Source organism: Pochonia chlamydosporia, chromosome 7, assembly GCF_001653235.2.
Source record: "Pochonia chlamydosporia 170 chromosome 7, whole genome shotgun sequence".
In the NCBI taxonomy this organism is placed as follows: Eukaryota; Fungi; Ascomycota; class Sordariomycetes; order Hypocreales; family Clavicipitaceae; genus Pochonia; species Pochonia chlamydosporia.
The window spans coordinates 1,330,472-1,345,580 of NC_035796.1; the positions used below are offsets into that span (position 1 = coordinate 1,330,472).

At 50.6% G+C, this 15,109-nt stretch overlaps 3 protein-coding genes across 3 annotated transcripts; 1 reads left to right on the forward strand and 2 right to left on the reverse strand.

The window, feature by feature from the left end:
• Nucleotides 1–397: 397 nt before the first annotated feature.
• Nucleotides 398–889, reverse strand: VFPPC_18102 (hypothetical protein; the record flags this gene model as incomplete). Its single annotated transcript, XM_022429758.1, has 1 exon — nucleotides 398–889. The coding sequence occupies one exon, from the start codon at nucleotides 887–889 to the stop codon at nucleotides 398–400; it is 492 nt and encodes a 163-aa protein (XP_022285170.1).
• Nucleotides 890–9,021: 8,132 nt separating this feature from the next.
• Nucleotides 9,022–10,620, forward strand: VFPPC_07286 (tyrosine decarboxylase; the record flags this gene model as incomplete). The annotated part of the gene is made up of 3 exons (XM_018286171.1): nucleotides 9,022–9,865; nucleotides 9,913–10,034; nucleotides 10,093–10,620. 3 exons carry the CDS (start codon nucleotides 9,022–9,024, stop codon nucleotides 10,618–10,620), a joined length of 1,494 nt encoding a protein of 497 aa, XP_018139733.1.
• A 953-nt stretch (nucleotides 10,621–11,573) lies between these two features.
• Nucleotides 11,574–14,207, reverse strand: VFPPC_16597 (protein kinase family protein; the record flags this gene model as incomplete). The annotated part of the gene is made up of 7 exons (XM_018294350.1): nucleotides 11,574–12,686; nucleotides 12,742–13,036; nucleotides 13,091–13,464; nucleotides 13,520–13,666; nucleotides 13,723–13,833; nucleotides 13,889–14,026; nucleotides 14,085–14,207. The coding sequence occupies 7 exons, from the start codon at nucleotides 14,205–14,207 to the stop codon at nucleotides 11,574–11,576; spliced, it is 2,301 nt and encodes a 766-aa protein (XP_018139732.1).
• Nucleotides 14,208–15,109: the final 902 nt, after the last annotated feature.

The following is a 15,109-nucleotide window of genomic DNA, read 5'->3' on the forward strand; positions in this document are numbered from 1 at the left end:
GCAATGGCCTTGCGACAATCTGGAATATCTTTCAGTAGAAATGCCACAAAATACTGAGTTTCCGCTCAACTTCGACATCCCGGGCAAAGGGCCAAGTAGAGCACTGCTATGAATATGCGCACAGGCAACGTAGACGTCCCGAGAAATTGCGGTCATGAGAGGATGGCTGTTTCTTTCACGGGAAGAGTTCGATGGGCCATGCAGCCATACCACCTGCAGGAAGTTAGCTGGGGTTGAACGGAGCAAGTGAAAACCGGGCAACATCGTTTGGTTCGCAAAGACATCTGACACACCAAATTCACAGGGACGGCACCGCCAGAATGGGACCAGATCCAGCACTGTGCGTTTCCCAATGCATGACTTGTCATCTTGACCATGGACCTGCGCACTGGCTTCTTCAGCAACCCAGAACCATGGCGTGAGCAATGACAATCGACAGCGCTAGCGAGCCATGCTGCAGCAGAGCGCGCAGACCGCACCATGGTCTAGTCAACCCAGGAGCCTGTATGGCAGACAAATCCTCAGCAGGAACGGAAGCTGTGAGTTCGTGGTGGTTGGAAATCACAAACATGCGACTATGTTGTTTTGCGTACTCGAAACACAAGCCAAAGACACTAGCAGGGGCCAGAGGCTTGAGTTTGCCAGACGCTGGCGCCATGCTCCCTGCAGTTCGGTCGCGGCCTGAGCTTCTGAACCAGAACCAAATTGTCGGGTCAGTCATCCACCAGGATGTCGTACCGGGGTCAAACGGTAGCTGTTCGATTGACGATTGAGGTGGCTGTGTGACGGTATCGGCGCTATTGCTTGGAGCGAGGTGAGACAGGAACCCTGGAGAAACGACGCCTTGGTTGCCTTGTGCTGACCTGAATTTGCGCCATTTCGTGGCCATTGTGATTTGAGGCAATGAAGAAGAATCAGGAGAACCAACCACGTTTAGGCGGCACAGAAGCTTGCAGGTTGGTGAAGATAATTCACGTCTGTTGGCTGGAAAATAATCAAGGACGTGGCTGCGGACGCCAAACAGCCACCAGGCATCCACAATGAGCTGCATCAAACGTCGAAAATGACAGGTCGGACGACATGCGTTTGGGTTGCATCGCAGACTGGCGAGGGAATAGCTTCAAACTCACATGCCTGACATATTGAACTATTGGAAAACACATTTCCGTCCACTTGAAAAAAGAAAATGAAGTTGAAGAAAGTGATTACCTCAAGGCAGCTCTTTCCATGGCCAAGACGTGGGCTGGTTCTTTCCTTCAATCACATTCAACCCTCACATCGGGGGATGGGTTGCCACGAAGTTGAGGTTAGGCCGGCCCTCGCTCTTGCCGTAACACCGAGTTGTAATTACTCTCAATCCTGTCAAGTTGCAATTTTCCGGTATAATACTCTCCTGGGGACGCGATTTAGCCGAGGCGGGAAAGAGCTTCCTGGCCAGGGTGTCCTTGCCTTGGTTGGTTTGCTTTGTTGTGCCTTCCCATGGTTTGGTTTTTGCGTTCTGCGCTCTGCGCTCTGCATTTATCATTTGAATTTTACTATCAATTTGCAGATGCAGAAATGATGTGCTCCGTTCTTCAGATTATTACGACACCTCCTACTCCTAATCTTCGCAGCTCTCCAAGCTTCCGTAGAAACCGCCCTCTGTCTACATCAAGCCATCCCGTTGCAGCCATAAAGAGCAGCCATGAAGAAGCTCCAGTCTAGTGCAGCCCGTCCCCTGGATGTCTCCCCAGGAACTCGGAAACTCCAATTGCCGGCCGGAATCCGTCTTTTGGCGTTGTCTTACCAGTCTCCCGGTAAGACACTGAAGTGAAGTCTGATCCTCAGGAGAGACGTTTGCATGGTGGGAAATTCTTGACAAAGTTTAGGTTTTACTTCCAGCTGGTGATTGATATCTAGCCTTCACTCCACAAAATGTCTCAAACATTAGTTACACAGCATCTCATCTCCCACTTAATTTAATCTACCCAGTGTGCCGCCGTGGTATGACAACTTCAAAGGTTGACAGTTGAGACAATGTCGTTCGTTCAGCTCACGTTCTTGTGCTCCGTACCACCGCCAGCAACGTCGGAACGTAACTCCAGAAATACATTCAGGAAAACCTTGGGTTATTACCAACCAGAAAGGGCATCGGGCGGGGAAAAAGCAATGAGCAAGAACCACACTTTACCTTGTTGAACTCCACTAGTAAGAAGCACCAGGACAGAATAATGCGCATCCCGCGAGTCTCGGCTGGAAAGTAACCACGCCTGCATGCCGGTGAGACAACTTCGGCTGCGTGATCCTCGAGTAGCTCCCAGTAGCACGAAACTTCAACAGCGCGTAACCAGCCTTAGAACACCCGACCCAGACGGTCGGGAACCGGTCTCCCAATGGTCTCTGAGGAGGTCGTGACTTACCCAAGGCGAGTTGTCTCTCCTTGTCCAGTAATCAGCGCAACTGTGGCCAGGAGCTCAGCAATGCACATCTTACTCATTCCTCATCGTCACAATGCCGTGTCCAAGGGTCAGGCCATCTCGGATCCTGGTTGTTTGGCCAGGATCCCCCGTCCACCCGCCCCGCTGTCACCTCCATCTGTGAGAGATTAGCTGAACCAACTTATCGGGTCCAAAAGGCCCCAAATCTCCAAGTCAGAGGCAGAGCTAGCCGCGGGGCGTTCAGCCAGGCAGTAGTGAAATGGGGCAATGGTTTCCAGTGAAGAGAAAAAAGGAAATCCCGAGCAAGTTACCCGAGTTACTCATCGTGTCTGGTCTGGTCCATACATAATTGCGGGCATGGACAGTTACTCCTCCGACATATAGGACCAAGTCTTCACTGAGAATCATACATATCTCACCACGACAATACAAACGAACCATCGATCCAATTCACAAAATTCTTGGTGCTGCTCCCGACCTGCATGTACCACATCTGGCGTTGGCTAGCATTCACAGCCGAATCGTCTATGCATCAAGTGGCACAGTGGTCATACATCAGCCAGACAAGCTCCAATCTCAATTCACTCCAAGCCCATCGAGCAGAGCTAAACCGCGAAATTCGAATCTATCATCTCTCTATCACGGTGGACGATTCAGGTAATTAGTGTTCACGTATCTTGGCTGGCAACTTCCAGCCAATGTAATTGACCAGCAAAGGACCGTACTTTAAAGTTGCCTTGCCAGCCCCTTTCGATCTGGACGGGATTTTCTCTGAACTTCGCCAAATTATATAACGACTCACACCGACGAAACATGGTTGTACATATGTGCCGACAGTTTGAACTACTCTGACCTACCCAGCTTAGTCGCTTTGGGCGGTTGAATAGTTTTCCTGTTTCCCTGTTTTAGGGTTACCTCCGAAAGCAGACTACTGGTTGTGTTGCCACTTGTTTGACACCGGTTCGTCGCTCGCCACTCTAGCTTTGTTTCATTGCCAACGAGGTTCGAAGGCTTCAGCCAAACAGTTTTCAATAATATCTAACCCAGCCAGATACATTACGCTCACTGAGAAACCCCAATTCTATCCCCGAGCAAACTGCTTGCGGCCGAGGGACACATTTAAATTAGGTCAAGGAAACCCTACAGATATAATGGTTGGCCAGGAAGGTAGTGAAAGCGGCCACGATGGATCATCGAATTCAAATCTTCAAAATTTTCAATTCACATTCAACTTTATCCCAGGGACCAACGGCTTCATAGAACCCGATGTAAGTAAGAGCTTGACAGTGAATTAGATCGTCAACCAATTGCTCACAATTGCTAATTTTGAAATTTTTCTTTCGGTAGCCAGCTATACAGGACAGGTATGTTAGGACAGTGACATCCAATCCCCATAGCACGAGTTGCTCTGTATGGTTCGATGTGCTAAGACATTGTTCATCTCAAGAGAAAGGTCCGAGTCCCTGTCAGATAGTGTGCAGAACTTTCCCGAAGAATTCGGGCGCACCTACCATGCTTATCGAGCAGGTTGTACGTATTTCTCACCTTTGATATTTTATGTTGTTTGATTGCAAAACTCTCAGACGAGAGTCTTACGAAAGTAACTAACACCTTTTGATAGCATATGCTTTCCCAAACGACGTTCCTGAACGCGATCGGCTTGCACTACAAAATGATGCGCTACTAAAGCTCTTTGACGGGAGACTATTCTTCTCCCCTCTGAGTCAAACGAACCCGCCGCGACATATCCTCGATGTAGCGACGGGACTCGGTGACTGGGCCATACAGATGGGCGACTTGTTTCCAACCGCGGAGGTCGTTGGCACTGATTTGTCACCCATTCAACCCGACCACGTGCCTCCTAATGTGAATTTCTATGTCGAAGATTCGTAAGTGGCGATGCTAGAACTCCTTGAAAGGTCTACAACGTTGAACGTCGGCTAACTCTGCACGAATCCATCACTTTTCAGATCCGATCCTTGGGATTATTCGCACAAGTTCGACTTCATTCACACTCGAGTTACAGGTGGATGCTGGGCGGATTTCGAAAAGGACATTGTTCGGCAGGCTTTTGATGCCCTGGAACCCGGAGGGTATCTCGAGTCCCAGGAGTTTGATAGTGTCTTGGGAAGCGATGATGGCACCTTACCCGTTGACGGCGCCTTCGTGCGGTGGATGAACGACATCACAATAGCCAGCGAGAAGTGCAATCGCCCATCCATCACTGGCGCACTGACGAAGGAGGCTTACGAGCGGGTCGGTTTCGTTGATGTTCAACAGATTATCTTCAAGATCCCCAGTAACGGCTGGGCAAAGGATGAGCATTTAAAGGAAGTTGGCAAGTTGTGGGAGCGGAACCTCCTCTCCGGCGTGAGTGGGTTTTCCTTGAGTCTATTTCATAGGGTGTTCAATAGGAGCCCAGCAGAAGTGGAGGTAAGTTGAGTCTCGCTGATTCAGGCAATTTCTGGCCCCTGAGACCATGTAATCCGATGCCCCCCTAACTATTAACAGGTGTCTTTGGTTGATGTGCGGCGCGAGATCTCGGACCCTCGAATACACGCCTGGATGCCGGTTTACGTGGTATGGGGTAGAAAGCCACATCCTGGGGAGATGGTTTAGCAAGAATGGTAACAAAAAGTATGCTGCTATTCGGTTTCTTGCCCTTTCATAGCCACGAGTGGAAGAGAGCGAATATTTGTGACAACACTTTTGTGTAATGATATTACATACGGGCGGTGCGTTTGCATTCGGGCACCAGGAAGCAATGCTCTGGAAAATGAATGGTTGGATATGGAAAAAGCATAGCAAACCGGTGTTGGGTAAGAGTCTTGAAATTCTTCATAAGCATCGTGACTTTCAAGAGGCCAAATGAAAGCATTAGTCATGTCCTGTCTTATACCCATCTTTACTCAACGTACATGATGAATTTTTAGTCAACACAGAACACATGTGCGCAAAAGGGGATTCTCAAGGGTGAACTCCTCGACTTACGCTCGACATGTAAGATCACTCTGTGCCTTTCTCGTAGTACCTGGAGGACAGGTATTTATTCCATGTATTCTGGTACGGAATATTTATTGATATCGACTCCAGGGCTTTCTGTCAACTGACCATGTGCCGAACCGGACGAAATGAGTGATTGAGACTCGGTCTATTAGAAGATGTTGATTATTGGCATTTGAGCCTGAAAATATCGAACTTTACGAAATACACTTGGGAAGATGTGATACAGTGCCTCGGGGTCGTCACATTGAACCAGACTGTCTCATTCCCGTTCGTGGCTTACACTGACATCAATGTCGTGTGCCATGCCGACCCAGCAACACCAATCATGTCCCGGCCCCGCTTCCGCTTCTTCACACCTGAGAAGCTAAGCTTAGACCTACCAAGCTCATCGTCTAGATAAACTGCCACCTTCACCTCACCTCTCCCTCGCCAGAGACACCATTGCTCCCAGCTGGGTCAATTCGTGATGCTACCTCTTCGGTTTGCACGGCCCAGCCGGTGTCTCGCACAGGGTACCGCAAGATCAGTCATTGCCATCACATCTAGCGCCATACACCATCCTCGCCCGTTCTCGCAATCACGACACCTACTCTCCCAGGACCCTTACCAACAACTTCGCAATGCCCGCCCGCTCGTTCCCAATGTCATCGCCCGCAGAATCACCTCAGCCGGCCGGTCTCGCAATTCCCGAGCCGTAGTGGTGATAGCCGTCCTTGGCGCAATCGCATTCTACGTATACAATTCGCAAACGGTGCCTGTCACGGGCAGACGGCGGTTCAATTTCCTGTCAGATAAGCTAGTTGAGCAAGCTCACTCACGGGCTGCCGATGCTATTATACAAGCAGTGGAACAGCAAGGGGGCCATTTCCTCTCTGACTGGGATCCTAGAACCATGTTGGTCAAGAGGGTTATGAAGAGGCTGATCCCCGTGAGCGGGTTGCCAGACTTGAATTGGGAGATTCGCGTCATTGCGGACAACAGTTTGTCACTCTCGGCCAAGAAACACTCGAATGGTAGCTAATGTTGCGATTTACAGGAACCGCAAATGCCTTTGTCCTCCCCGGTGGCAAGGTCTTTGTCCACAGCGGCATCCTCAACGTCTGTCGAAACGAAGACGCCCTCGCCGCCGTCCTCGGCCACGAAATCGCACACAATACCGCATCGCATGTTGCGGAGCGGCTATCCGCCGCGTGGGTTGGCAATCTTACAGCCGGGAGTTTGTTCTTCTTGGCTGGAGCAATTCCTGGTCTGGCATTGTTTGGCATATGGACATTGGCGGGTGGTTTCTTCTTACAAGATCTATTATACTACCTGCCGATGGGGCGGAAGCAGGAAAGCGAAGCAGACTATATTGGGCTGATGATGATGGCGGAAGCGTGTTATGATCCGCGGCAGGCTGTGGGATTCTGGCAGAGAATGGAGATGATCCAGAAGACGGGAGGACAGGAAATTCCCGAGATGCTGAGTACACATCCTTCGGTTAGTCTACCAATGGTGGCAAGTCGCCGTTGAAGCTATGCTAATGAGCCGTGTAGAATGAGCATCGGATTGCCAAGATCCACGAGTGGTTACCCATTGCGATGGAGAAGAGGCAGGAGAGCGACTGTAGTGGAACATCGGCGTTTGCGGATAGATTTAGGATTGCGTTGAGGAGAGGGATTCCGGTGCATGAAGTGTAGAGTGGATGAGGGATAGAGGCGCATATTGGTTCTTATTCTGGCCAGGAATTGCAGGTTGGCGTTTGGACGGGGTTCACTTGGACGATGTACATTGGCAAACATCGCATATCACCATTCATAGATACATTCTCATCAATTGACATAAGCACCAAAGGGAAATGATGAATAAACAGTAAAAGGCTCGGGCAGGTACTGTAATCAACAACCACCCCGCAAACATTTATTCATTACCGATCCAAAAGACACAGCAAGGGTCTGCTCCTTCGCCTACCTCGGGGACTCTCACGTGTCGACTTGCCGCCAACTTTTGAACTGTCTTAGCAATTCAGCGCCCCTCATAGGCCCAATCTCCCTCCAATCCAGGCCCATGACGTCGGCCGGACCTGTTCGCCCGGCACCCCGGATTGGGGATGAGTGGGCGGACAGTCCCCAAAGCGGGCGCGTGGCCAACCCGAGCCGAGGTAAATGCTCACTTTGCTCACTCAACATGAAATCCCATCCTTGGCTTTAAACTGTCGCTCTCTCCTGTCCGATCTAACCTCGACCTCACAATCATACCTGACGCTCTCCTTGAATCCTGACGCAGAACGAAGCGACCATTTTACCACGCCCACCATCCATTCACCATGTCCGAGACTTACACTATTGCCGATGTGCAGAAGCACAAGACCGAGGCCGATGGCATGTGGCTGATTGTCGAGAACAACGTCTACGACATTACCAGTATGTAGTGACCTACCAATATGCTGAACTTCCATTTGCCGCGCCCTTCAGCAAGGCGATTGATCCTGTACGGCGCAAGCGCTCGCAGCATCGTCAGTCTTCACGTGCGAGGCATTGATCGGCAATTGACTGCCCTGGAAACGCACCTTCAAGTCCCCAGCTAACCAGGTTAGAATTCCTGCCCGAACACCCCGGCGGCGACCGTATCCTCAAGCGATTCGCCGGAAAGAACGCAACCAAGGCTTTCTGGAAGTACCACTCCGAGAGCGTGCTCAAAAAGTACGGCGACAAGTACAAGATTGGCACTGTTGCCGAGGCGCCGAAGCTGTAAACGCGACTTACTCTTTATGATTTGGGAATCGAAACAAAAACGTCACAATGACAATGCTGTGGTGGATGAGTTGGTGAATTCGACAAACTCCCGCTGATATGGCGGTTGAGAAATTGGCAGAGCGAGGGCTGTACATTTTACTTTTGGTGGTGTAGATTTGGATACTAGACGGGGGAGGTGCTTTGAAATAGATGGCATGTCTGGGGGATGTGTACTGGCAATATATGCTATTGAGCGACTTTATTGATATTTATGTGGATTTGCTTTGCGTTCGAAACCGAGGCTTCTTGTGCTGTGACGAGTGGTTTCGTACGCTGTTTGTGAGAATACTTGGCTTTGTGAGTATGACGTGGATGTCTTGAGGGAATTCGAACTTCGCTGTGACTTTACGCCTGGTCTTTTTTATACGCAGAGTTTCCATTCCAATATCCAGCCTCGGAGATGTGTTCTCGCAGCGTGTAATGATTGTTTACGGAGATGGACAATGAATTGACTCGTCACCAACTAACTATGACTTGAAAAGCCACCATTTTATGTTTTCGAAGAACGAATTGCTCGTCACCCGTTGGCAATACACCATCAGAAGCCTCCTCTCCCAAACACCAACACACCTACACCTACGACGATCCCAAACTCGGTCAACCTCCAATCCTTGTAGTAATTTAACTCCCATAACACCCTCGACTCATCTCACCAAAATCGCGACTCAATCTCGGAAACCGAGCCTCAAACACATTGTGGGCCGTCAGCAAAGGCGCAACATTCGACGCCCTCCCAACATACAACTTACATATCAAACCCAATTCACGACATCCCCAAACAACCCATCCCTCTACAACACCAATCCCCTATCCACCACCTCAAAATGAGCGACATTCTCAATCTTTCCACCCAAGAGTCCCGGCTCGCACAGCGGAAAGCCCCCTCCTCAACCGGGCCAACCCTCCCACCGCCAGAATCACTCCTCGCCGCCGAAGCATCGCTCCCAAACCCCCAATCCGCGACCTACCTCCAAGGACAGTCCTCCTCCTCCACAGCCGCCCACATCATCAGGGACATTGTGCCCGCGCTGACCGGGCAAGCCCACTCCTCCCGATACTACGGCTTCGTCACGGGCGGGGTGCTCCCCATCGCAGAATGGGCAGACAATGTCGTTTCCCACACAGATCAAAACGTGCAGGTTCACTTACCGGGGCAGACGGTCGCCACGGCCGTGGAAGACGCGGCGCTGGAGATGCTCGTGCGGTTGCTGAGGTTGGATATGGTGACGTGGGCGGGGCGGACGTTCACGACGGGTGCTACGGGGAGTAATATACTTGGATTGGCGTGCGGGCGAGAAGTCATTGTGAATAAGAGGCTTGATGGGGAGGGAGTCGGCGAGCTGGGGTTGCTGACGGCGTGTATGAGGGCTGGTGTGAAGGAGATTCAGGTGCTCACGAGTGCTGGGCATAGCTCGCTTTCTAAGGCGGCGAGTGTAGTTGGTCTGGGGAGACGAAGTGTGAAGGAGTTGGGGTTGAGTGAGGACCAGCCGTGGAGGTTGGATATTGATGCTGTGGAAGAAGCTTTGAAGAAGGATGGCACGGCGAGCATCATTGCCATTAGTGCGGGGGATGTGAATACCGGGGGGTATGCGTTGGAGGGCATTGAGGAGTGGAAGAGGGTAAGAGAACTGGCTGATAAGTATGGGGCGTGGATTCACGTCGACGGAGGTAAGATTCTTGGAACGATTTTGGAGAGCAAAACTAAACGTATCTAGCTATGGGCGTATTCGCGAGAGCTCTCGGCGATGAACCGCAGTATCAACTGCTCAAGCAACGAACAGAGGGCATACATCTAGCGGATAGTATTACTCTCGACGGCCACAAACTCCTCAACGTGGTACGTTCCCTTCCAACAAGACTATTTACTGAAAAAAGCTAACAACCTTGAAAACCAGCCCTACGACTGTGGCATATTCTTCACCCGCGCCGCATCAACCCTCTCCTCCGTCTTCGTGAACCCCAATGCCGCATACCTTGCCTCTTCATCAGCGGCAACCATCCCCTCCCCTTTGAACATTGGCCTCGAAAATTCCCGCCGTTTTCGCGCGTTGCCCGCATATGCTGTCCTCCTCAGCGAGGGTCGTCCCGGTATTGCTACGCTGTTGTCCAATATGATAGAGTTGTGTCGCAAACTGGCCGTGTATCTGCGCGACTCGCCACACTATGAACTCCTTCCTGATGGGGGTGCGCCGTTGGAAGGCATCTTTATGATTTTGCTCTTCAGAGCAAAGAAGCAGGCCGTGAATGAGACTTTGGTCGAGAGGATTAACCAAACGAGAGACATGTACGTCTCTGGGACAAAGTGGAAGGGCGAAAAGGCCGTTCGGATAGCCGTTTCGAATTGGAAAGTCGATATCGAGAGGGACTTTGGAGTTGTGACACGGATATTGGATGCCGTGGCTGACGGCACTGCGGACTGCTAATTCCCCAATCTTTCCCTCCCGTCGCAATATAGAATCAAGGTAGCATAAAACCAATGATAAACACCCCCTAACGCCACGCTCAAGCCGCGCAATAAACAACCCGTACTGCAAAAAACTCGCAAATATCGCCCTCAGCCAAACTTCTTCGATCCACCCTTGATAGTAACCTTCTTATCCTTCCCCTTCTTCCCCTTGCCAATCAACTCCAAGTGGCCCGCCCTCTCGCCCAGCAGCGCCTCCGTCTTGGCCGTCAGCCCAGCGCTGAACTTCTTGTGCATCTTCTCGAGGCTCGTCTTTGTGTGCTTCGGCTTGTTCACTTTGGATGCTTGCTTTTTGGAGTGCGTTGCCTTGGGGGCTTTGGCTTTGGTGGACTGCTTGATCGTGCCTTGGGCCATGGTTGTGGTTTTATGGTCGTCTGTGTCGTTGGATGGGAAATTTTTGTTTCGAGGCTTTTGAGGGTGCGAGAATTGGTGGTTTTTGCGTTGGGTGCGTGGGAGGTTGGAAATTGTGGCGACCGCCTTTGGAGACAATTTTCTGCCGGGATTGAGTGCTTGGTTGACCGCTTGGTGGGCTCCACTTTCTGGCGATAGTGGCAGCACGACAGCATCAGTCATGGCCTGGTTACAAGCATGTACTGAGAAGTCGCTGCATTTGCGTTTTCCTTTGGTATTTTCCTCAGTGTGGTGCCTATTATTCCTGCCCATGACCACCAGACTTTATATGATATGCAGTCCCGCTGCACGAACCACGCAAAAGCTAGCAGAGCTTGAATATGAATTCAGTCTATTGAGTATCGACATTTGAGTCTATCCATGATGTATCGCTAAAATCACATTATATCGTATCCTAAGGTCCACGTAAAGCGCCTCTGCCTGTATGTTTTCCCAACGACCCCCCTTTTCTCTCAGCATCCCTGGCAATGCTGTTGCTGGAGCCGCAAAAGTAAAGTGCATCTACCACCCATCCCCCCATCCATCATCGTCCCCCGATTCTTTCGGTTTCATGTCAATCTTCTTGGCAGAAACAGGTTTGGCAGCAGGTTTCGCAGTCGCTTTAGGTACAGGCTTCTTCGCTGTCGTTGGCTTTGACAATCCTTTTGGTAGGGGTTTGGCTGACCCCGGTTTCTTCTTCTGCGCCTGTGCCGCTAACCAACCAGCGAAATCTGGTTCATCGCCATCATCAAATGGAGTCGCCTTTTCGGGGGCCTTTTTATTAGTAGTAGACGACGGTATGATTTCATCATCGTCTCCCATTTCTCCCCACGCATCACCCGCATCCTCAAATCCGTCATCTTGCCAGAACGCATCGGCCACAGCACCCGGTGACGACGTTCCTGACGCTTGGGGAGGCGGAGAGCTAACAGCTTGTCTATGAAGGGAAGATGCCGATGCACTTGGCTGTCGCTTGGCCTCGGGGCCAGGTGATGGGATCGGTTTCGGTGTGTTGACTCCAGATCCGCCATTCGCTGTCTGCATGTCACCCGCGGCAGTTGACAGCTTGTTCGTGAAGGATGATATGGCCCAGCCCGTCCAACCCGCAGAACCAGTTTGCTGTGGCGTGCCCATTCTCGCAGGTTGGCTTTCTCCCGTCTGCGGTGGGGGAAGAACTGTGTCCGGCATGGCTGATGCCGCCTTGCGAACTTTCTGCATGTATGCGTCAATGGTACGGTTTGCTTGGTCTCGGATCATCTTCTCCTTGTCAATCATGAGAGGGCAGATCAAAGGAAGAATGCGGGCGGCGCAGTCTTCTTCGGTAAAGTACTCCGCGGTGGCAGCAAGTGACATGAGTGCTGCATTTCGAGCATGAACGAATGGATCCCTGAGCGATCGTGTGAAGGCGGCAATAAGAACTTTTGAGCGTGAAGATGTCCCAAGATGCTTAGCAATCTTGCCAAGGCAAATTGTCGTATTGGTCCGGATGCCAGGCTGCTCGTCGTTTGCGGTCTTTGCCAAGTGCTTGAGCAGTTCACCGTTAATGGTTCTGTCGGACAATTTGCTGACGAGAAGGAGCACGGATTTCAGCGTCTGTTCCCTGACAACTGGTTGAATATCTGTAAATCCGGTGACCTAGGAGAACGTGTCAGCTTTCGCCAGAAGTGAGAACCGGACAGGGTTCACCAACAATATTAGGAAACAACTTGTCGTTGACAATCTTCTGTGGGAGTCGCTCGATGATCAGCGGTAAATTATCCAGCAAGTATACTCGGATAGCTCGGTCTGGATTCGCAAACATCTTGATAATAAATGGCGTTATCCTTGTCTCGAAATCGTCATTGGACATGTTGGCGGCGATTTTCAAAACCACACCAAGAGCCTTGGGGCCGCCGCCACCGAATTCTACCGATTTAATCAACTCTGGGAGAACTTTCATTTTGAAAAACTCTTCGGGGAAGTCGTCAGTTAATTGATCTAGGTCACTGCCATATTGTCAGTCCGGAGCCATAAAAGAGTATCTCCTAATGGTTAGTTACCTCAGAAATTCCTCTCTTTCGCTAGGAGATTTCACCCCCAGGTTATCGATTCCGTCAGTCAGTTTGATCAACGGACTGTCGAAGAACGAGCCAGTTCTGTTGCCTTGATCAAGGAAAGCAGACACTGCGATACGAGCCTTCGGGTTGGCATTGCAGAGTCTCTTGTAGCTAGACTGCATTGTTGGAGGGACGTTCTTGGTTTGGCCGGCTTGATCGCTTCCGTTATAGTCGCCATTGAAAGTCTCGAATATTAATACTCCAAAGTTAAAGGAGTCCACAGCTGAATGCGGGTTCTTCTTGATAACTTCCCATCCACCCTGAGCCAGCTCAGGTGGCGCATACCGCGCCGAGTCTGGTACTAAGCTTCCATATGTCTACGAGAGATATCAGCGGACCAAGGTCGCCTGTTGAAGATTTGGTTGAACTTACGTAGATGGCAGATTCGTCGTCTTTGATGCTACTTAGAACTTCAAACCCGCCAAGTTTCCACTCTCCGCTTTCTGACGTGTATACTGAGCCCACTTTCAGGTTTCCATGAATTGAGGATGCATCTGTGTTGATGAATTTGACGGTCCTCTGCGCAAGCATTAATGCCCGAAGTTGCATTTCGTTTCGGGGGGATGATTTCGTACCGCGATACTATGCAGACCCCATTTAATCGTCTCGGGAGCAAGACTCTTTCGCCGCACATGCCACCTTAACGGTACCACCCGCTCTGTGGCTATGTAAATATACGTTTCGGTCTAGTCTGGGTTCAGCCGAATGGTCTGGTTTATCTGAAGCGTCGGCACTATATACCTCGACTGTATCCAACACTTTGATAACTCCGGGGTGCCGCATCGTTCGCAGTTTCCTCAACGCATTCCTAGCTAGGGGGAGTCGGCCTCGATTGGCTGTGATATCGAATGAGAAGATGCTGCAGTTTGATCCGTCCTCCTACATCAAGAGTTAGTCTTTGGCGTCAGTAATTACAGGGTTGTCAGCAAATTCGAACCCTCTTTGTTCCGTTATACAAAGTAAAAACGGACTCGTCAATGTCGACCTTGTCGCCAAAGTTATATGGAAAAGGAGGTCCCGTGGCAATGGCAGATGCCACTGCATTCTTTAGAAAGTCCATGATCAACGAATCGATGCGTCAGTCGAGTCGGTATTGAAACAGGCGAAGCGGTTATGTATCGTCCGGCGTAATGGTCTACGCAGATTAGTCGGCTCGCAAAACCAGCAAGCAGACGAACGCGAGCGCAAAGTAGCCACGAAGCTTTTCAAGGTTGCGCCATGGATGGATGAAGTCAAGTCTGGCCAGCTTTCGCGTAGCCCCTCCTTGATTGATGCGCCTGGTCTGGTTGGAGTGATGTGCGGTGCTCCATGTCAATGCTTGGTGCCTTGGTGCATCCCTGCAATGTCCCTTTTTTGCCCCGCCCAACTTTGAAAGCTGGTCTGTCTGCCCTTTTTTAAGACCCGACGCAGGCTTCAATCATATTGCTTGATCAAATGCGACAATGAGATGAGGTGGACCGCGGGATGGAACATCCGCGGATCTCTTCAGATCTTCAGCATTTGTTGGCACAACGATTCTTATAGCTGTGTCTAAACCTATTAGACTGGGCCTGGCAACAGACTAGTCACTTGGGCATACAACACAAATATCGAGCTACCTACCTAGGTAGGTACCTAACCTATGATGTTGGTGATGGGTCGATGTCCCCTGGTACCATCAGTGCAGCTCATGGCCTGTCTGAATCTGGGATTGACCGATTTAACCAGCAAACCATACTTACCTAGGTACTTAAATCCATGCCCACCTTCACATCAGCTACGTCAAACACAGGTTTACAGTCTATGGTCAAAGGTATTTAAAAAATAATCAAGTATACACTCACGCAGCTCAATATGCCTCAGCACACAACGCGATATGCGATATCTTTCCCTGTTCAAATACTTCTGACCCCCCACTGTCTATCACTGGGACCTTCGTAGTCGACACCAGATGGCCATGGTGATCTACCGTCCCCCCTCAAG